This window comes from Clupea harengus, chromosome 10, assembly GCF_900700415.2.
Source record: "Clupea harengus chromosome 10, Ch_v2.0.2, whole genome shotgun sequence".
Lineage (NCBI taxonomy): Eukaryota > Metazoa > Chordata > Actinopteri > Clupeiformes > Clupeidae > Clupea > Clupea harengus.
Genome location: NC_045161.1, coordinates 11,981,010 through 12,002,200, shown reverse-complemented (window position 1 = coordinate 12,002,200; position 21,191 = coordinate 11,981,010). Strand labels below are relative to the sequence as shown.

The 21,191-nt window shown below is 46.0% G+C and overlaps 2 protein-coding genes across 5 annotated transcripts in view; one reads left to right on the top strand and one right to left on the bottom strand.

Annotated features, from left to right (window-relative positions):
• The first annotated feature begins 4,581 nt into the window (after positions 1-4,581).
• On the top strand, positions 4,582-14,082 carry ankrd24 (ankyrin repeat domain 24). The gene is made up of 12 exons (XM_031575389.2): positions 4,582-4,743; positions 5,561-5,680; positions 5,934-6,075; positions 6,310-6,503; positions 8,336-8,499; positions 9,188-10,077; positions 10,733-11,070; positions 11,788-12,021; positions 12,772-12,948; positions 13,215-13,358; positions 13,534-13,599; positions 13,755-14,082. Exons 3-12 carry the CDS (start codon positions 6,060-6,062, stop codon positions 13,827-13,829), a joined length of 2,298 nt encoding a protein of 765 aa, XP_031431249.1. The 5' UTR covers positions 4,582-4,743; positions 5,561-5,680; positions 5,934-6,059; the 3' UTR covers positions 13,830-14,082.
• Positions 14,083-14,916: 834 nt separating this feature from the next.
• The window catches only part of shc2 (SHC (Src homology 2 domain containing) transforming protein 2), an 18,286-nt gene continuing 12,011 nt past the window's right edge, over positions 14,917-21,191 (bottom strand). For 3 of the 4 annotated variants that reach the window (XM_012839472.3, XM_031575392.2, XM_031575390.2), the window contains 7 exons: positions 21,005-21,131; positions 19,582-19,738; positions 18,718-18,820; positions 18,198-18,368; positions 17,637-17,926; positions 17,123-17,286; positions 14,917-16,700 (listed from right to left, as the gene is read on the bottom strand). In XM_012839472.3, coding sequence (XP_012694926.1) covers positions 17,158-17,286; positions 17,637-17,926; positions 18,198-18,368; positions 18,718-18,820; positions 19,582-19,738; positions 21,005-21,131 — 977 coding nt within the window. In that variant the 3' untranslated portion in view covers positions 14,917-16,700; positions 17,123-17,157. The remainder of the gene's footprint in view (positions 16,701-17,122; positions 17,287-17,636; positions 17,927-18,197; positions 18,369-18,717; positions 18,821-19,581; positions 19,739-21,004; positions 21,132-21,191) is intronic. The other variant, XM_031575391.2, reaches the window with a different exon arrangement.

The following is a 21,191-nucleotide window of genomic DNA, read 5'->3' as shown; positions in this document are numbered from 1 at the left end:
GTAAAGGGACGGCAGATATGCCGTAGCTCATTTATTAATCTAAATGTGTATCAGCTCCCCTTTCTCTTTTTTCCTTGTTTTCCTCTTTTGCAGGATTTAATGCCCTTCATCTAGCTGCCAAGAGTGGCCAACCAGAGTGTCTCAAGAGACTGTTGCAGGTAGGGAGTCTGCAGTGGGGCGTATTATACTGACTGTATGTCATTGACCACAGTTGTTCACTAAAAGTCAGGTCCATTCTCGTAAAGATGTCATGTGTGTCAAAATATCAAAATGTATGAAGGTTCAATGAAATCCTCACATTCAAATTTGTGATGTTAGCATTTGTGTATATTTTTCACATCTCCATAGCTTTATATATATACAGTAAAAGACAACAAAAACTATTATACTTTAAGCATCATATTCAGCAGGCTGAGTTTGAGTCGTTTAATTATCCATACTGAGGTGGCTTGATCTGATTGCTTGTTGCATGTGTCACTCACAGGAGAGAATGGCAGTGGACTCCACAGATACCATCGGAAGGACCGCCCTGCATCATGCAGGTAAGTCGGCAACTGAAGTGGTTGATCTTGTGCTGTATGCCCTTTTGCTGAACGACCCAGAGTTCACTCACCCCATAAGGCATTTGGGCTGTCTCTTTATATACTTTTGGAGAATTCCCTTTAACACTTAAACAGTGCTGTACTGTGGTCCACATGATGTCACCCAAAGCTAAATGACTCTACCAGGCATGAAAAGAAAGGGGTCGTAACAGAGCCTTTTTCATCCCTGGGAATGTTGTAAAAATAGGTGCAGAATTACTCAGGTCTGTGAGGCACACACAGCACGCTTCTGTGAATCCAATTTGAGGGACCTTAGTAGTGTTCCCTAATGGAGCTTTGGTCTTAGATCATGTAGTTCCCTGTAAATGGCTTTGGGCAGTGTGCCAGTTGAGCACTTCCTGTTATAGGGCTCTTTTTATGAGGTAATAAATAATCACCTTTGTTGCTGCATTGGTTGATGGCTGTGGAGCAATATCAAATGCTGTTGATCATATGCCAGGAGAGGTGCTGCTTTCAAATCTTCCATGAGACACGTCTCAGAGAGTATTTAGCCCTAGTCCAAATAACTGGTTACAATTCAATTATTGTGACTAATTTCTAAATAATGCTATAACGCGTTAAAACGTGGGCACTGTCAAATAAAGTACTAAAGCCTAGTGTGGGGAAAAGCGAGACTGAGGACTTAGAATCATCACATCAACCTCAAGATTAAAGCAGCTTTCCTCTGTCTCTGTCTGTCTGTTTCTCTCTCCTTTTTCTCTCTCACTCTCTCTCTGTTGAAACAGCTATCAGTGGGTGTTTGTTATGCACGGAGACTTTGTGGGATTTCAAGGCTACGCTAGACGCACAGGATGGGGTACGCTTTCTCTTCTAATCCAACTTTGTTTTGAAGTAAGCTCAGAGGCAGTCTTATGGGGGTGGAGAGATAACAACAAAGCAAGATGAAAAAGACTGAAAGTATCAGTATTTTGGGTTGTGCATATGGGTGTAAGAAAGCATTGTGTACTGATGGTAGCATGTTGCTGTGCTGTAGGTGGAATTGAGGACAGGGGTCTGGGCTATCAAAAATAGTGTGAGTGTGTTCATAGTTTGGAAGGTTTTTTTGTAGGAGACATTTGTGTTTTGTGCATGTTTGTAAAGATCTTAACTAGGGTAATGCGAGGTGTGTATATGTCAGTGTGAGGTGTAAGAGTGTGTATGTTGCAGGAAGGGGCCACAGCACTGATCCTGGGAGCTCAGATGAGCAGAGCGGAGCTGTGTGCTTTCCTGCTGGGCCGAGGCGCTAACGCTAACATACAGGACCAGCAGGGCAGGTGGGAGGCACACTCCAGTGACCAAATGACCAAATACATTCACCATTTAAGTCATGATACTGTAACCAGCCTCTTCAAGGGATAACGCATGTCATTACTGAGGAGATTACCAAGTTTAGACAAGTGCTTTTGTAATGTGTGCAGTAATGTATCGTATGGGTATTGATCTAGACCTAACTATATGAAGTTTTGAACTGTGTTGCAGGTCAGCATTGATGATAGCTTGTGAGAGTGACAGCGTGGAGACAGTGGAAGCATTGCTGAGAGGCGGGGCCAACCCCCAGCTGACTGACGTCTTTGGGCATGACGCGTCACACTACAGCGTCGCCACCGGCAACCAGAGAATCACACAGCTGCTGCAGAATGGGGGTAAGACCACAGCAGGTAACAGGACTGCCTCAGGGCCTCTTGGAGCTTGGAGAGTCCCAAGAGGATCGAGCAGACAGCTGCAGAACGGGGTCTGGCGTCGAACAAACACACACCAGGACACACTCACACAGATCCACTTATGCACACACAAAGTAACACATGCAGACATATACACACACACACACACTCACACACACACACAAAGTCAAACATGCAGACATATACACACACACACACACTCACACACACACACAAAGTCACACATGCAGACATATACACACACACACACACAAATTCACACACACACATACATAAGCACAAACAGGCACAGGTCCCCTCTGGCTTATGGTACCTCTTAGTTCCCTTGAAGTGGAGAGTAATCTTAGTAAGTGGATCAGAGGGGCAGATGTGGATTATTGTACAGGGATGAAAGAGAGAGAAACAGTGCACTCTCTCTCCGGTTACAAAGGCCTTGAACGACTGATTAAAACCATATGGTCACTGTGTGTGTGTGTGTGTGTGTGTGTGTGTGTGTGTGTGTGTGTGTGTGTGTGTGTGTGTGTGTGTGTGTGTGTGTGTGTGTGTATTTTGGTGAATGTGTATTTCAAATGTGACATGCGATATGTGTGCTGTGTGGTTGCTTTTGAACTTTCCCCTTTACTGCTGGTGTGATGTGATAGACTGGAATATTTTTTTAATTTGTGCTATAAATCTGAGCTGTGCATGTGTGTGGAAATGAGCGTTTGTGAGTTTGATGTTACAAATTGGAGTGTGTGTTCCTGTGAGCCCTCATGCATGTGTCAAAGGGGAAACATCCAAAGGTGAAAGGTCATGATGTCTGTCTTTCCCACATGCACCCATAGTCACTGAGGGGGCAAGCGAGGAGGTAACCACGACAACTCAGCATTTCTTCACATCACAGATAAATCATCATCACTCTGAATCATTATACATTCAGTCCACAGCACCAGTCATAAAGACAGCCCTGGCTTGTCCATAGCCAACAGCCAACTCAGACTTTGGAGCATAAAATGTGGCTCCCGCTGTCTCGTCTTTTAGCTTCTCCACACCAGGGATCTGCCGCATGAGTGATCCAATACCCAGACTGCATTAGAAAAAAGCCACGGTGCTGGGTAGCATCATTTGTCCTTGTGGAAGGATGACTTTATTAATACTGGGCTTGGCTGAAGCATTTGGCAAAATGTGGAACTAAAGTAGATTTCTACATTAGAACTTAGCGGTTGATAGAATTTCCTCCATCAGGGATAAATGGAAGATTTTTGAGTAGTCCTACTATGCTGCTTAAAGTATTATTGGCGTAATGTATCACATACACACTCTTAAGAGAGACTCTTTGGCTTGTCTCCCCAGGAGAACACAAACGTGTCTGCTTAAACATTTAATGAATAGTTGTTTGTAGAAGCCTTGTATGAAATCCTGGTGAGCTATGAGTGTTATGAAAGTGTTCGAAGTTGAAAAGAAAACCAGTTTGACAGAAAGTGTTATCTATGTGGAAACATCTTTCTTAAAAAGTTGAAGGTTCCTCAAAGAATCCCTGTCTGCTCCTGTTTTGGTTCAGTTGGGACTCCACAGGGTTCTTCAAAGCTGAAAACTGTTGCAATGCTGATAGCTCAAAAGGTTCCTGTATGGTTCTACAAAAGAAGGCTTCTAGGTAAAAACCCTTTTGGGTTCTTCTATGGGAACAAACCAAAGAACTCCCTTTCTGAAGACTTCACATGTTAAAATGTTCTAGAAACATTTTGCTGATGATGCATAGAAACAGAGGTGGTTTGGGGCCTATTTTTCAATTTATTTTGCTGCATATTTTGCTTTTTACACCCTTCTCCCCTAAATTTGACCTTTGACCCCTGTATCTGGGCGTCTGACACCAGCAGCCCCCTGCGCCCCCTCCCCCTGTTCCGGGGGGAAGTTTGCCCCGCAAGAGGAAGGCCCCTCCCCCACCCCGCTCCCCTTCACAGGTAGGAGAATGGCTTTGGCACTGACTTTTCCATTAAGCTCTATGCACCTTAACATGGACACCCAGATCTTCATTCATACTTACATACTTCATATTTCCCTGCTGCGCTGCCCTGTCCTTCTATTATAATGCTTCTCTGTACTAACTGATGAACATATCGTTGTTGTTTTTTCCTTAACATTATTGTTCACATTATACTTATGGTGTGTTGATTGTCTAACATATGCCAAAATGCTTAAATGGTCAAGAAGATATTTGGAAGGTCTTCCCAGGAATCCCAGTTGATTTCCTTTGGTCTGCTTTATAGATATAAATAAATTCAGTGATGTCCTAATGCATTGTCAAACACAGACCCTGACCCCCCACTAATGTTGGCCATGACCTATTTGATTATGTTTTATTCTAGGCTGCACCCCTAGCCCCGGAGCCGCAAGCCACCTCAACCCCAAAGCCATCCCCTGGGGCGAACCCCCGGCCCACACCCCGCTCCCCACGCTCCAGCCAGTCCCCTGAGAACCAGATAAACTCGCAGCCCAACCTGGTGAGTGAGTGACAGCCTCTCCACTCTGCCCTTCGGCACCGGAGAATGAAGTGAATGGACCACACACGGCACTCACCCAGCACCACTCAAAGAGCTCCTGATGAATTATGGATACTCTGACAGAAGATATCAGCTTTATGCAACTCTATTCAAGTCGGCTGCTTTTTTTTTCATGTGGCCCTTGTGTGGCTTTACAAATGAGCTTAGCGGAGATAGGGTATTGACACACACACACGCACAAACACACACACACACACACACACACACACACACACACACACACACCCACACACATCCCCCTTGGGCAGGAGCAGAAAGGAAACACCGTCTATAGAGATGTCTGTGATGGGTGACAGTTTGTTCCTGTCAGCCATCAGCTGTGTGGGTCATGAGGGTCAAGGGATGCGGATGCAAAGCTGGTATTCTCAGTATTTTCCCAAGTTAACATCAGATGCTGTTTCTAATGGCTTATGTATTATGTGCAGTAGTAGTGTCGTTCAGAAGAGCTTTTTGGTGCCATTTAATGCATTTAAATAACTTCAATACCATATGCTTGTGATAATGTTTAAAAGGAGCAAAGAGAAGTGTTTTTGTAAGCCAACCCATCAGACAGTCCATCAGCCAAGTGAGGGACTGAACAGCAGAGATGCCTGTCAGGGGTCCAAATGTCCCATGACCACATAATCCCTATCTTGGAAGCTCCAATAGTTATTATCAGGGAAGCCATGTCACATTGTAAAGAATGATTGTGTGTGTGTGTGTGTGTGTGTGTGTGTGTGTGTATGTGTGTGTGTGTGTGTGTGTGTGTGTCTTTGAGGCTGAGGATGAGGAGGTGTTTGAGGAGATCCGTAGGTTGAGGTTTGAGAGGGGACGCCTGCTGCAGAAGATTAAAGTCCTGGAGCAGCAGCAGCACAGCGCCCACACTGCTCTGGAGGAGGTACTGCACTCATTCTCCTAGACATTTGTTTTGGCTTTGAAGGGTTCCCATTTGACAACCAGAAGTAAACATAGCTCTTATCATTTTACAGTGCAGCACATCTTCAAGTTACTGTGCAAAATAGACCCATCTGTTTTATGTTATCTTCGTCTTAATCCATCTGGCTGTGTTTTGTCTGCCTATTCCTCTGTCCCATGTGTCGTGCCTGTCTCTGTACACTGTATGTGCGGTTCTCCCCCACTCTGTCTCTCAGCTGGCTGTGCTGCGTGAGCGTCTGGGGCAGGCGGAGGTTGAACGGGATCGTCTGCAGGCCGAGCTGGAGGAGCTGAGGGCAGGGCAGTGTGTCGGGCTCTTTAGTGACTCAGAGGATTCAGAGGGCATGCTGGACTTCCCTGGTGTGTCTGAGAGATAGTTTGTGTGTGTGTGTGTGTGTGTGTGTGAGTGTGTGTGTGTGTGTGTGTGTGTGTGTGTGTGTCTGTGAGAGTGTGTACAGACAGAGACTTGACCAACGTCTATACTAATCAAACCTCAATGAATCTAAACTGCTTAAAATATATGAATATTTACTCGTGTTTTCATGAGTAGTGTAATCACATAATGTCCTACACTCATATTGCTATATATGTCAGGAGCAGAAAAGCTCCTCTCCCGGCAGTCTAGGGGTACAGAGGGGGAGCATGCTCAGGAGGAGGCCACCGCGGCTGGGGAGGCCGACCCAGATGAGTCAGGGGAGCAACCAGAGGCTCCGGGAGTGGTGGCGAAGCTGCAGAAACAAGTGGAGGAGCTGAGATCTCAGAATTCTGAGCTAGTGCTCAAAGTACAGGTATATAACACCAAATTCAATCCAACATGGCACACACACACACACACACACACACACACACACACACACACACACACACACACACACACACACACACACACACACACACACACACACACACACACACACACACACACACACACACACACACACACACACACACACACATACACACACACACACACACACACACACACACACACACACACACACACACACACATATACATACATACATACATACATACATACATATATACATACATACAGACATACATACATACATACATATACAGTCACATTCACAGACCAGATTTACTGAAATGTCATTGTTATCTTAATATGCATAAATGTTACACTAACAAACACAGGGATAGTCCCATCCTCAGCCACACCCATCCACACATGAATATTGTTACTACACAGTGCATACACATACACATGCCTGCCCACGCATTACCTTGGCATGGTTCACCAAGGACAGAGCATATCAAGGTTTGGCACACAGCTTTGGATGTAGGCTGCACTATCTAAGCCTTTCAAAATAAACCCACGTTTAGAGGTCATTTGACCATAACTATCTTCATAACTCATCATAACTCTGCAGGGAAAGAATATCCTGCTGAAGACAGGAAACAGTAACCTAAGATCTACGGTTGTCAAAAAGGTCTTCCAGAAGTTTTGTCATTATGTGCAATCATTTATCCCACTTATGCTAAAGTAAGCCTGCAATTTTACCCCCAATTAAATTATCAGTTGCTTTTTGTAAAAAGAATCTTCCAAAGACTTTGAAGGGGTTCCTTTCAATAGAATCATAAAAAAAACATTTGCTCTGGATTCCCTCTTCTATAAATCGCAGCGAAATGAAAGGCTATAATTCTCTCTTGAAACTGAGCCTACAATTGCTCTTCTGTGAGTGCTTTGTTACACTTTCCCATTACAAGGTGGCCCACTGTGCTGTTCAGAAACCTCACTGCTGAAGTCCTCTTGAGTATGTCTGAGGAGTAGATTAAGTGCCGGTTGAGCGGTCAGCACACTACATAGAGACTGGACTGTTAGGTACCGGCTCTGTGTCGCTGTGCAGTGTGCTTCAGGTATAAATAGCCAAGCAGCAGAGCAGGAGGAGAGAAGGAGGAGAGAGGTGCCAACGTTCTCCTCTAAGTGGGTCATACTCATCCAAACCAGACTGGGTCAGAGATCTTGGTCTGCCCACAAGGCATGCTGGGTATGTTTTTGGGTCTGGACACAGTCAGGGACCAGCAGCTCTGTGTGTTGATTACTGGTGTGGCTGATTTTTGTGTGAGTCACGTGTTACGCTCACCTACTTCTCATAGAGACCACCTGCTGTGCAATTTCTCCCAGATTGAGATCATGTAGGCAGTGTTCCACTTTTCCCAGTTGTTATGTATGAGTAGAAAACTCAAATATATAGCAAAAAAACTATTTGTGCTGTAGCAGAGTTATGACACAGTTAAGGTTTGTTTGTTGGAAGGAGTGCCATACCAGGGGGTGAGGCACTTTCAGAATCAAAGTGCCTCTTGCTGTGTTGACTACGGGTGGGAGAATCTGTAGCCGATATTGGGACACACCAGCTGTGCTGTTACTAAAAGGAAACACTGCGAAGTGAAACATGAGGTGGCAAAAGACACACAGACACAAACGTGTGCACGTTCACACCCACACACACACACACACACACATACGCATAGTATGGATGTGAGTGAGTGATTTTTGTATCTAATTGTGTTATCAGGCACTGAGAGGACAGCATATATCTCTGTGTGTGTGTGTGTGTGGGTGTGTGTGTGCGTATTATTTGTATTACTCACACAGATGCTGGAGATGTTCGAGACGGATGACACGAACATGCAGAGCTCTGGCCCAGACTTCGTGCCCACGGTGCTGTATGAGTCCCTGAGGAAAGAGTTTGAGGAGCTGCAGGAGAAATACTCCCGGGCCCAGGCCGCTGCTGAGGGCTCCAGCATAGAGGAACCTGGGTTAGCACACCTGTAGTAGTATGGTACAGAGCAGTAGGATCAGGATGTTCAAAGAGTGAGCACAGGACCAGACATATCTCTATTTCTCACTTCCATGTGAAAGACTGGCAATATTAAACACACACTAGGATGTTTCTGCTGGAGGCAAAGGACATAATCTTTGCTGGTCAAATCAGGCCATCTACAGTCATCTAATGGCAACACAGGTAGAAAGATAAGAGTCACTGTTCTGCATACATCCAACACAGTTCTCTGTGGCAGGGATGGAAGACTAGGAAGAGTAGTTAATCTAGTGATTGAAGCATATTTGTGATTGAAAGTTAGGATCATAAATTACTTACAGCATTGACCTACATTATTGATGTTCACATTCTTTAATATTATTACACGTGTATGGCAGGAAAACAGCGTTCAGACTTTGCCTCCTCTGACCACCGTCTGACACCTGTGAATTCATTTTTAATATGCATGTACTTCTCTGCTTAAGCACTTTGCAATAAATAGAAAATGACCATGTTTCATAGAAAAATCTAATATTCACAACCACATACAGTATTAGCAAAAAAGAGGAGCAGGCAAAACGATTTACAGTCATTTCCTCGTGTTTCCAACTTCAAAGAGTGGACACGAGAGAGCACATGGTTCCTATTGCACTTTTTGTTCATAAGCATTCTTCTTCCCTACTAAGGTCTGACGGAAACCCTGAGGAGGTCAAGGAGCCAGAGGAGGACGCAGCGGAGAGGGAGCCACCAAAAAAGGATGAGGAATCAACGGACGGGGGAGGAGGAGGAGGAGACGGTGGTGCGGAGGAGAGGGTGCGGAGCCTGGAGGAGCAGCTGGCGTTCTCCCAGGCCGAGCTGGAGGAGCTGAGGGAGCAGGTGCAGGTGGGGGTGTTCTCCGTAGAGCGGGCCGAGACAGGGAGGAGCGAGGGTGAGGGTGAGGGTGTACCCCAGCAGCTGAGGGAGAGAGTGAGACAGCTGGAGGCGGAGCTGGCAGAGCGACGGGCGCCACCGGGCGAGAGTGACGCAGCACGACAGCTGCGGGTGAAGGTGGACGAGCTGCAGAGAGCCCTGGAGCAGGAGCGCGAGGCCAGCGGCGCAAGAAGAAAGAATGAAAGGAAAAAAGAAGAAGAAAAGACACACCGGGAGGAGGAGGAGGAGAGCGAGGCGGTGAGGAGGCTGAAGGAGCGCGTGAGCGAGCTCGAGGCTTCGCTGGCGGAGAAAAGCAAGCGGGAGAAGAAGGAGGAGGAGAAGAAGGAGGCGGGGGAGCGAGAGCAGCAGTCGGGGGAGAGACGGAGCGGCGAGGGGGAACTGGCCCGCCACCTGCAGGCCCGGACGGGCGAGCTGGAGGCCCAGCTGAGGGGCAGCGTGCCGCGGACCGAGCTGGACGAGGTGCGGGTCACCATGGCTCTACAGCTGGACCAGCTGGCCCGGGAGAGGGCCCAGTTGTCCCTGCGGCTCAACGATGCCCTGCTGGAGCTGGAGAGGCTGCGGCCGCAATCGAATGGAGATGAGGAAGACGATGAGGGACTGGACGAAGACGAGCGATCAGAGGGGTCCGAGCGCTCAATTATTTCAGGTGAGGGATCTTTGTGGGCTTTTGTCCAGCTCAGCATCTCTCGTGTTTTGGGATCTTTCTCTGTGTGGTTGATAATATGTTAATAGAATTAATTAATTACTTTATTAATGTTTGATTGTCTTTACCTGATATCTGCCATTTACACTGGTTTTCTCATTGTTTCAAGCTTATCGCTTTGGCAGCAAAGTTTCCTACCCAAAACCGCTCAAAAAGACCACCAGCTCTTTCTGCCCTCTTGACTCTCTCAACATCTCCTTCTCACTTACTCTCTCTTGCCCTCTCTCATTTCCTCCCAAGAGGGAGCTGAAAATAAACCAGTGCTTCTTTTAATCTTTTAATTTCTGCTGTGCAGAAATAACTCTTGACAACAGATGGAGGCCTGCTTGCATTCTTGGAAAGCCAAAGTTGCAGAGTTAGTTTGTGTATGTGTGCGTGTCCTAGTTACCACAGCAGAAACAGGCCCACCTACCTTTAGGCCAGACTAAGACGATTCAGACAGCAACTATAGCGGCAAGAACCCACACAGTGCTAATGGTTATATGATGAAATAACAGCAACAGTAACCAGTAACAGTGAACCCTGACACAAAGTGATCAACTCTCAGCCAAAAACGTCACTCCTGATGTTTCTCCTGCTTTGACCTTTGTCCAATCAGAGCGTTCCTTGCGCGGCACGGGCAGTGGGCAGACCCTGGTGGCGGTGAGGGCGGAGCTGGAGGCAGCGCGGCAGGAGGCGGCCCAGGCGCTGGACTCGCTGTGCGCGGAGCGCGAGGGCCGAGCCCAGGACACGCTGCAGCTGAGGGACGCCGTGCCGCTGGCCCTGCACCAGGAGGCCCTGGTGGGCCTGTCCGAGCAGCTGGCCCAGACGGCCGCCGAGCTCCAGAGGGAGGCGGCGCTGAGGTGCCAGGCCCAGGCCCAGGCCACGCGGCTGCAGGAGGAGCTGCAGGGGGCCCAGCGGGACCTCATCAGCAGGGAGGAGCACGAGAAGGTCAAGGTAGGCTGGGCACTCTGAGACATTGTGTTCACCCTTGAGCAGTCAGCTATTGAGCCGGTTACTCCAGGTGGCTAGACAACCGAGTTAAACTTCTGCTGTAGGAAAGCTTCTGTATGTGGGGGAGCACATGTGAGATTCACCTTGAGTTTCACCCAAGTTAATATCCAGACTTTTGGACACTATGTTGCTGGGCATAACATGACGTGCATGGCACTGGTCAAGCCTGATTGAAGTTACCCCGAAGCTATCATCCAGACTGAGATTATGCAGCATGTATAATATCACTCGTGCTCATTCAGTCGTTTCCAGTAGTTTACATTTTAGGCTACTCTAAATCAATGTTATGCTTTTAAAAAGGCTATCAGGTGATTTTGCCTTTCGGACTTTGCCACCGTATCCAATTATCTAATAACTTGGGGTTCTTTACCAACCCCACTATCCTGTGGCCTCCATTTGTGTCCCACAGGTTGACCAGCAGCACCCCCTGGGGGAAGGTGGTAGAATAGCACATCTTTTAGGTTAAAATTGGAAGATGAGGTTACCTTAGTATAGAGAGGAATATGCAAAATATGGCAAAAATAATATATATTATTATATTATTATATATTATATACTATATACTGTATATTCCATGAATCTCATTTTGACTGTGGGTTGTAGATGTGGTTGTTTGGTGAAACCCATCCCTGACCCTTACTCTGTTCTCTGTGACCTCAGGCGGAGCTACAGCGCTCCCTGGAGGAGAGCGTGAGTAAAGTGCAGGCGGCGCAGGACGCGCTGAGCGAGAAGGAGACGGAGCTGAAGGAGCTGAAGTCTCAGAAGGCCAAGGAGCAGGGACTAGTGTCCCAGGAGGACCACGAAGCCCAGCGCCTCTCCCTGCAGGCCGACATCAACGGCATCACCGCACGCATGGCCGACCTCCAGCGCAAGCACGAGAAGACCTGCACAGAGGTCAGCCTGGCCACATCTGTCTCTGTGTATGAGTGTGTGTGTGTGTGCATGTGTGAGGGTGTTTCTCTGTATACGTGTGTGTGTGTGCATGTGTGTGACTCTCTGTATGTCTGAATGTGTGATTGTGCATATATCATGTATGTGGGAGTGTGCATATGCATGAATTGTGAACGACTGGAAGAGTTAACATCTGAGTGGATGTGAGGGATAATTAAGGGACTTGTGAGGCGTAGTGTACACGAGCTACAGTGATGTTGGGGCGGGGGAGTTTTTGTTCATTTTCATAATGGACAATGATGAACCTTCTCTCCCCTCCATGCATGCATAATCCCACCTGTAAGTATATCCCTGTATGCTAAGCCCCCAGCAGTGTAGTCGCCTAAGTGTGTTTTTGTTTGGCTTGTGAAGTGTACTGATTCATTTGAATTTTTTTACCAGATAATTCTGCATCAATCTTAAAGTGACACTCAGTGATAAAGGATGCATCCTGTTGTCTACATGATTGATTTCTAGTTGATTGATTTGAGTTTTACGATGGCAGAATTATGGGCATGTGGTCCATGCAGTTGACTGTCAAGATTCGACAGATTCAATGGACTTTCATGTCATGTACAGTATGAAACGCCTCCCACTGTCTTTTTAACTCTCACCTCTCTCTACCCTTGTATATCCCTCTCTGCCTTTTCCAACTCCTGCTATCCATTTCTCTCTCTCCACCTACCCCCCTTTCTCCTTTCTCTCTCATTTCAGGTGTTCCAGGTGCAGAGGGAGGCTCTGTTCAATAAGAGTGAGCGTCAGGTGGCCGAGGCCCAGGTGGCCGCCGTGCAGAAGCAGCTGGAGGAGCTGCAGGCCCAGTCCAGCCACGTGCAGCAGCTGCACCAGGACATCCAGCACTCCCAGGGTCTCATCAAGGAGAAGGACCGCAAGGTGGGACCCCACGCACACCAGAGAGTGGAGAGTGACATTAGACTCTAAGGGAAAAGAGGAAGAGGAAGAGGAAAAAGAAATTGAAGGAAATTCCTTTACTCTAAGCATTGCTGCATTATTTACTTTTATGGTTGTCTTATTTACTATTTTCCCCCTCTCTTCCTCTTTCTCTCTCTCTCTCTCTATTTCTCCATCTCTCAATTATTCCATCTCTCTCTCTTGCTCTGTGTGTGTCTGTGTCCTTCTCTGTCTCTGTATATACCTAGATCACTGAGCTGTCTAAGGAGGTGTTTCGCCTGAAGGAGGCTCTGGGTGCTCTAAGCCCTCCGCTGGGTTTGCCTCCTCCTGGCAACCCCGGCCAGCAGGTGGCACTGCAGAATCGTGTATCTGCACTGACCCAGCAGCTGCAGGTGAGGGTGCAGCACAGCATACAACTACCCACTTGTGTGTGTCTGTGTGTGTGAGAGAGGGGAGGGGCTGGCAAGGGATGAGGGTAGATTGTAAAAGAAAAGATTTAAAAAAAAGAGTCAGACACTAAGAACAAGTGCACATAAATTATGTGTTTGTGTTCACGTATGTGTGCAGGACTGTGAGCGCAAACACAAGCAAGTGGTTGCCATCTATCGCGCTCATCTGCTTTCTGCTGTGCAGGTAAGACACACACATACACACCCACATAATCACACCTCCTACCAGGCCCATACACATACACATCATTCTGTAATATTCCATCAGAGTCTGTTCTCAAACAGCACACTTCCTCTCTCCCTGGTTCATCACCGCGGTGTGTTTGTGGGGTGATTTAGGGCCACATGGATGAGGAGGTGCAGACGCTCCTACTGCAGATCCTGAGGATGTCAAACAAAGACCTAAGCCTCTGAGGAGCCAAATAACCCCCTTATTCATGAACGCTCGCCCCAGGAACACACAGACAAGCCTACTTTACTATGCAGCCGGACTACGGAGGCCAGTTGAAGCCCTATTGATGATGGCAGTGGCGTATAAACCATGCTGCTAATGAGATATTAGATTCCTGTGACTGAACTGACGGAGGCCTTTGGAAATATTTGGCCTGTATTTTGATGATGATGATAGAGAAATAAATATGCAGTTTATCTGTATTGATTTTCGAGACACCATCTATATATTTCCTGTTTCTTGTGTGGGCTATTGGTCGCTTTTTTTGTACCTTATTCTTTCAATAAATAAGGAGAGACGGTGTGTAGCTCCATATCTCATGCCTTCAGCTCAAAATAATGTCTTTGGTGATTGCCCTGTCACGGCAGAATTGATATGAAATATGGGTGTATTGACTGCTTATTAACATGAAAGCCAGACTCAGTCCGCCTCTGCCACCACAGTAGTGCTTTGGGAGGATGCCAAAGCAACTACCCATTTCTTTGTATATTTGGCTTGTCTTTTATTACATGTGGGTAAATAAAACAAGGAATTGAATGAATCTCCATTCTCCAACACAGAATTGGTAAAATAAACTGTTCATAGAGCCAGTGAAAGCCATTGATCTCTCTTGACCATTGTGCTGACAATAACAGTAGAATCTTATACCATAGGGGGTTGCAGAGGTGGTCTTGCATCCTTGAACATAATTAACTGAAAGAATTGATTGGAAATGTAGTGACCTTGGACTTCTTGCACCATCAGCAACATCCGTGTTGAATCCTCAGCTTTCCTTTACGGAAGCTGAAGACACTCGTCAGTTACTTAGTTGTAGTGAATAAAAAGGGTATTAACCATTTATCATTTATTTTAAATGTATCATGTTGAGCTATCAAACGTGGACACATTTTTGTAGGATGTTTGGCGCTGACTTGTATGTAAAAAGAAGAAAATGCTGCATTACCCAGTACTTTGAAAGATCTTCTTGAGTGTATAACATTGGGCCTCATCACCCACATTAAACCCAGCAAGAGCAGTCCAAGGTGAACAAACATGGCAACACATGGGACCTTCTTTTTTGACATCCTTTTATTGAAAAGACCTTGAGTTGGAAGGGGAGCAGATTCAAGAGAGTCCTGAAAAAGCAAATAGAAATAAACATCTGACTTTGTCTTTCAGTATATGGTCTCTCTCATCTCTGTGCTTCACTGAAAGAACGCGGATGTTGCACAGAGAGACCACCCCATTCGCCTCATTCGCTCACACACATGCAAACTGACACACCCATAACTGATCAATCATACAGGACTGTGACCAATCACTCGCTCTCTGGTTCGATGGAACATGCTGCCACAGGTGATGCAGCTCCTCAGAAAAGCAAAGGAAGGAGTCGAAGGAAAAGTGATAAAAGGGTGGTGCACTTCAATGGTGTGTGTGTGTGTGTGCATGTGACTGATCTGACTGTGTGCCTTTATGGATTAATCTCCATGGTCATAGTGTAGCCATAATCCAGCACACAATAAACAACTTTTAGGAATTATCAGTTCTCCCTTTACTTGTAATCACTTAAATGATTGGAGTCACCTATTAAGAGAACCTTCACATCACCATCATGAGCAGCACAGAGGATCTAACAACTGATGTTCAGCAAAAACATACCCTATGTGTAAGTAAGGCACTGGACTATTTTAACACTTGAGTGAATCAATAGGAGTCTATACAGCAGTCTATATGTGGCCGCTGCATTGGGAACACTGGGCATGGCTGTTTTACTGAGCATAGCACTTAGTTTCAGACAAGCTAGACTTACTAGCTCTGTCTAATTATACACCACAGTACTGCAGTAGATTAGTTGAGGTACTGGAAAAGGGTTAAACCAAGAACAGGAAGCCCTGAATGTTTAACAGGAAAGCTGGGTCACCTGGGGACCTGCACTACGAGCAGAACATGACCAAGAGTGTGAACAGGAAGTGAAAAAGACAGTCAGTGTGCTAGAGCTTCAAGATGAAGTCATGTCGGTAATGTCCTTTTAATGTTTCTGATCTGTTAAATATGAAATAGAGCTCCCTGGAGGTGAGTGAGACTGCAGCAGAACACTGACATAATGAGGTTCATCAGGAGAGAAAATAATGTTTGAAGAATAATAATAAAACTTCTAATTGATAGTCTGGTCCTGACGCTAACTGTTAGAAGTTATTAAATTAATTAAATGATAACACAGGGTCGATTTACTGATAAACCAAGAGCCTCCTCGTGTTTTATCATGGGGGAAAAAGAGTAATCAACTCTACAATGAGTTAAAACACGTTCAGCCCAAGACCACCCAAGAGGATCAAGCCAACATTAAAACTAGCATCCTGAGCTGTTTCAACACAGGTAGACTTTGTCGGAGTAATGCACATACTGCAAGAATAACATCAAGAATGCGTTTGTTGCTCACTGACTAATGTCAATGTCCATCAATCCATTGGTTTTCATGGCAAGCAGCTACAATGGCAGCCATCACATGTTATCTGTAAAACTGAATGATTTAATCACACAATGGAATGTCTCTGGCAATGGAAGTATGAATTAATAAAATGGTTTAGAAATTTCTAGGAACTGACCATTTATATTTCCAGAAACAGATCTTTCCATTTTTCTAGGTAGCCTGGCAACAGTCTGGATGTAGAGACGCACACTTTGCAGGATCCTTCTGAGTTAGTCAGCTTTAGCCAAATCTTTAAGTGTGCGTGTGTGTGTGTGTGTGTGTGTGTGCGTGTATTTGTGTTAAGCCTTTGCAGGCTAATAGTCTTTGTGTTTAGAACTTGAAGCTTCTCAAAGACACTGGGAGGAGTGCGGAGGACCTCTGTCACCTGTAGAACGAGGAACAAAGGAACAAAAATAATCATTTCATTTATGTCTTCACAACCAATTAAATCCTACAGGAGACTGCATTGGTATCACGTTTAGCACTGGTATCCCCTTTTTATATTTTCTAATGGACATAACTTACATTTAACATTTTGTATCCAAAATAAAAGCATAATTGATTTATTGTGCTCACAACTGAGGTCTCAAATTAAATATTATTGATGTGTTTTGGGAGGACAGGGTAATTCCTAATAGCACCCTTTATATGTTGATTAATTAGTGACTTTCAGTCAGTGATATAAATGAAAAGACCTGAGCTGACCCTAAGCCTTCTCAATTAAAAATGTGTCAAATAGCTATGATGACATTCTCAACAGGTCTACTCTTAGATTGCCACATGTGCTGGTGTGTGTCGTTCCCTCACCAGTGTGGGATAGACGCAGCGTGGGGGGGGGGGGGTCAGTGTTTGCGGCAGACCACCTGCTGCAGGTGTAGCTCACTCTCGGCTGCCACTATGGGCAGCTCATTGCGTAGATGGTAGTTGATCAGGTGACTGATGCTCTCAAACAGCATATCTTTGGTGCGAACCTGCAGAGCCAAGCAGTAGACAGAGCGAAAATACATTAGTAAATCCAGACCAGGCTCTTTGATGTTTTCCCGTTTTCGACCAAACTAACACGATTAGGGGATTGTTTATACAGCATATGTGGATGTGCCAGCCCCTCCAGCCATCTACTACAGTTAATGTTGTTGCTCTGGGATGAAGCTGGGTTTATTTTAGGAAATCACAGCACAGCATGGGCTTTGCTTCCAGAAACCTTATCTTTATAAATACAAAAAGTGCAATCCCATATATAATGAATCGCATCAGTGGCCTGATTCAGAGATGAGACTGACGACTGACGCAGCTAAAACAACTCTGGGGGTTAATAACTCACCACTCCCTCTGGGTCGACCAGCAGCAGGTGCTTGGGCAGGCCGCAGTGCATGCCCGTCAACACGTACTGGCCGGGATTGGTGGCGCTGTCCCGCACCAGGAAGTCGCCGTCGCGCACCAGCAGCCTCTCGGCGTCGCGGCGGCTCATGCGCCCGTGGTACCAGGCCTCCTTGCGCAGCTGCTCCTCCGTGGGAGCCACGGGAGCCCGGCGCCGGGGCGGGCTCGGCCAGCAGTCCTCCAACACACACACGCCCGCCGCCTCATGCAGACGCAGCGCGTCCTCAAATGGCCCTGAGGGGAGGACACGGACATCAGGCTCTCAAGTAGAGCAGTGGATAATCTTTTAATCTAATAATTTAAAACAATCCTGAATGTACTTTATGAGAAGGTATTAAGAGTTTTTTTTATTAATTTTGTATTCAATTCCATTTACAGTATTTACATAATTCCTATTTCTCTTTGGGAGCTTGAAACAGTAGTCTCAAAATTGTTCAAGAATTTCAAAAAAATTTAACATTAAAAAACTCAGACTCCCATTAACCCTTGGGGCCAGTGGACTCACTCATATCAAAAATATCTTTCTTTGGGCTTTCTGGTCCCCTGCCCCCTCTCCCACCGTTGGCAGCGTTCTCCAGGCTGTCCAAGGTCTGTGTGTTGACATACAGGTGCTCCTCATAGTCCCGACTTCCAGGGGGGTGGCCATCAGCTCGCAGGTACCCATCTGAGGTTAATCCTAAAACACAACAGATGATCAAAGTCTTTACAAAACACAACAATAAGACAAACACACTTGTGTACAGATAGAATATATTGTCCTTAAATGCGCTTTACACTGATTCACAGACCAAGATGACATAACATAGAGTCAAAGGCCATAAAACCTTTTTCACTAATCTTGTTGTACTCTTAGTATAGGTATAGTATAGTATAGGTTTTGGAGCTTTCATTACAGTCGACCATCAAAGTTTGCTCTCTGGAAGTGGTTGAGAGTTCTACAACTAGTTTATGACATACACAGACATTTGACAAAATGTGGCTGCTGACCATGGACCCCTACTTGTTCCCACCAGCAGGTGTCTCACCTGAGCCGCCATTGGTCTCTGTGTCCCAGTGCAGTTCACTGCAGAGCTGAGATGCAGGAAGGGCAGCAGAGACGGCAGTGTCTCTCCTGCTCGGAGAGCCCATCTGAGGAGAGTGAGCAGAGGCCCAAATCACATTAGCGGGGGCATTATTACTGCAGCAGTCGTGGTGGCAGGCTCTGTGGAAGGTTATTCCAAGCCTCCAACAGATCTCCAGCATCTCCCGTAACTGTGTAAGCCCACCTAATCACCACATCAGTTTGAATAAGCAGCAGTGAAATGTCAAGCCTGATAAGCAGGAGGTTATTAAAGCGTCCCGGCGAGTAATGGTGGGGCGAAATGGACGTCTGGCCTCTGTATTGTTTTCTCTTCTGAGTGGGTAGGCGCGTCACCACGACTGTGACCAAGGACACCGTGAGAAACGCCGCTCTCGCTCTCAGCTCACGGCCTCAAACGCGCAGAGGAGAGGACGATGTCATCAAGTTGGCAGCTCAATAATTAAAGGTCGTTGGAGGGAGGTTAATGAGTTCATATTCATTAAGCTGTCCATGCTGGACAGTTTTATTGCATGGTGCAGCAAAACAGCCGTCACAGTTGTACTTACACACACTGTATTTATTCAGCAGCCCTTGTGTGTATGTGCTTTACCATATATCTTCAGAAAATACCACATTACCATATATAATAATCTATACTATCTATAGATTAAGAAACAAACTGCCTTGGCACATAGTCTAACTGTGCACCTGTATGCTTAACTGTTCCTAGTGAAGCTGTGAAACACTATATTCCTCCCCACAAAAATGGCGCAGAAGATGGACAAACAAATAAACAACGAAACGCAGACACAACAGCAGGATGGCCAACCTGTGACGTTCTGCTCTGAGCATGGCTAGGGGTGTGGCGGAGCCTGGAGTCAACTACGCCCCCCAGTGGAGGCTCCTTCCCGGGGATGCTGTTGTAGTAGTCATGTTCCGATGTCTCATCATCATCACCCCACGCAGACTCCTCTGTTCGGATGATTCTAAAAAAGAAAAACGTTACGGGAGCAACAAAGGGTCAGCAACAGGACCTTCTCAAGATTGCATGTGTATGTATGTGTATCTCTCTCTCTCTGTGTGTGTGTGTGTGTGTGTGTGTGTGTGTGTGTGTGTGTGTGTCTGTCTGTCTGTCTGTCTGTCTGTCTGTCTGTCTGTCTGTCTGTCTGTCTGTCTGTCTGTCTGTCTGTCTGTCTGTCTGTCTGTCTGTCTGTCTGTCTGTCTGTCTGTCTGTGTGTGTGTGTGTGTGTGTGTGTGTGTGTGTGTGTGTGTGTGTGTGTGTGTGTGTGTGTGTGTGTGTGTGTGTGTGTGTGTGTGTGTGTGTGTGTCTGAAACATGAAATATAATTAGGACACATACTACCAAACCACCACATTACTACCAAAATGCAAAATGAGGAAGTCTAGGAGACTGTGATCATGATCCACCCTCTTGTATTGCAAAGCATCTTATCTCTGATATCCGTATGTTGTATAGATTGTTTGTATGTGTGGGTCTCAGAGCTGACTATCAGTTCAGATTAGAATATGACCATGCCCTGAAATCTGAACACAGTGGATCAACTTCCATCTCAGCCTACACGCTCTCTCTCTCAAAATCGTATTTATTTATTTTTCTCTAGTGGCTGTCCCTTAAATCATGGCAGGCGGTGACATATCGTGTTGCTGTTGATATTATCTCTAGATCCTCAGTAGCCATGTTTGTCATAATTTCGCTTGTGCATATTGTCTGAGGGCTTTTCAGGGACACATTTTCACCTATTGCTGAACTTCAGAAGAAGCTGACTAAGGGCACTCTTTTGAGGAATTTGGGTGACTGGGCTTTAAATGTTGGTAAAATTTGATAGTTCTTTTTTTAATTCATATCAATAGTGGGCCTAATTCAGCTCTTGTTGAGTTGTTTGGAGTAGTCTGTGCTCTTTCGGTATACTTTCAAAGATTTCAGTGCTCTTTTCAGTGCGTTTTTTTTCCCAAGTGGGGAAAAAGTTTGTAATGGTCCCCATACTTAACTACCATATAAAACGATTGGTTCAATGATATTGTTTATGTTAGACATTAAATACAATTTTTTATAATTTCATTAGCTGGAGGCTAATAGAGTTGAGGAACAGGAATCTCAGTGTTATTATCCACGTATCATTAAACTTCTGTGTGTGTGTGTGTGTGTGTGTGTGTGTGCGTGTGTGCGTGCGTGCGTGCGTGCGTGCGTGCGTGCGTGCGTGCGTGCGTGCGTGCGTGCGTGTGTGTGTTTACCTCTCTGTGGTGTGAATGGCTTTGGGTGGGCTATGTAGGTACTGCTTGAACTGCAGCTCAAAGGCTTGGCCGATGGTACTGATGACATTCTGAGCCAACCCATCACAGCACTCCAGGATATGACATGCTGAGAGAGAAAGGCCATGAGTTAAAAACACACCCACCCACACACACACAAACAGTCTCT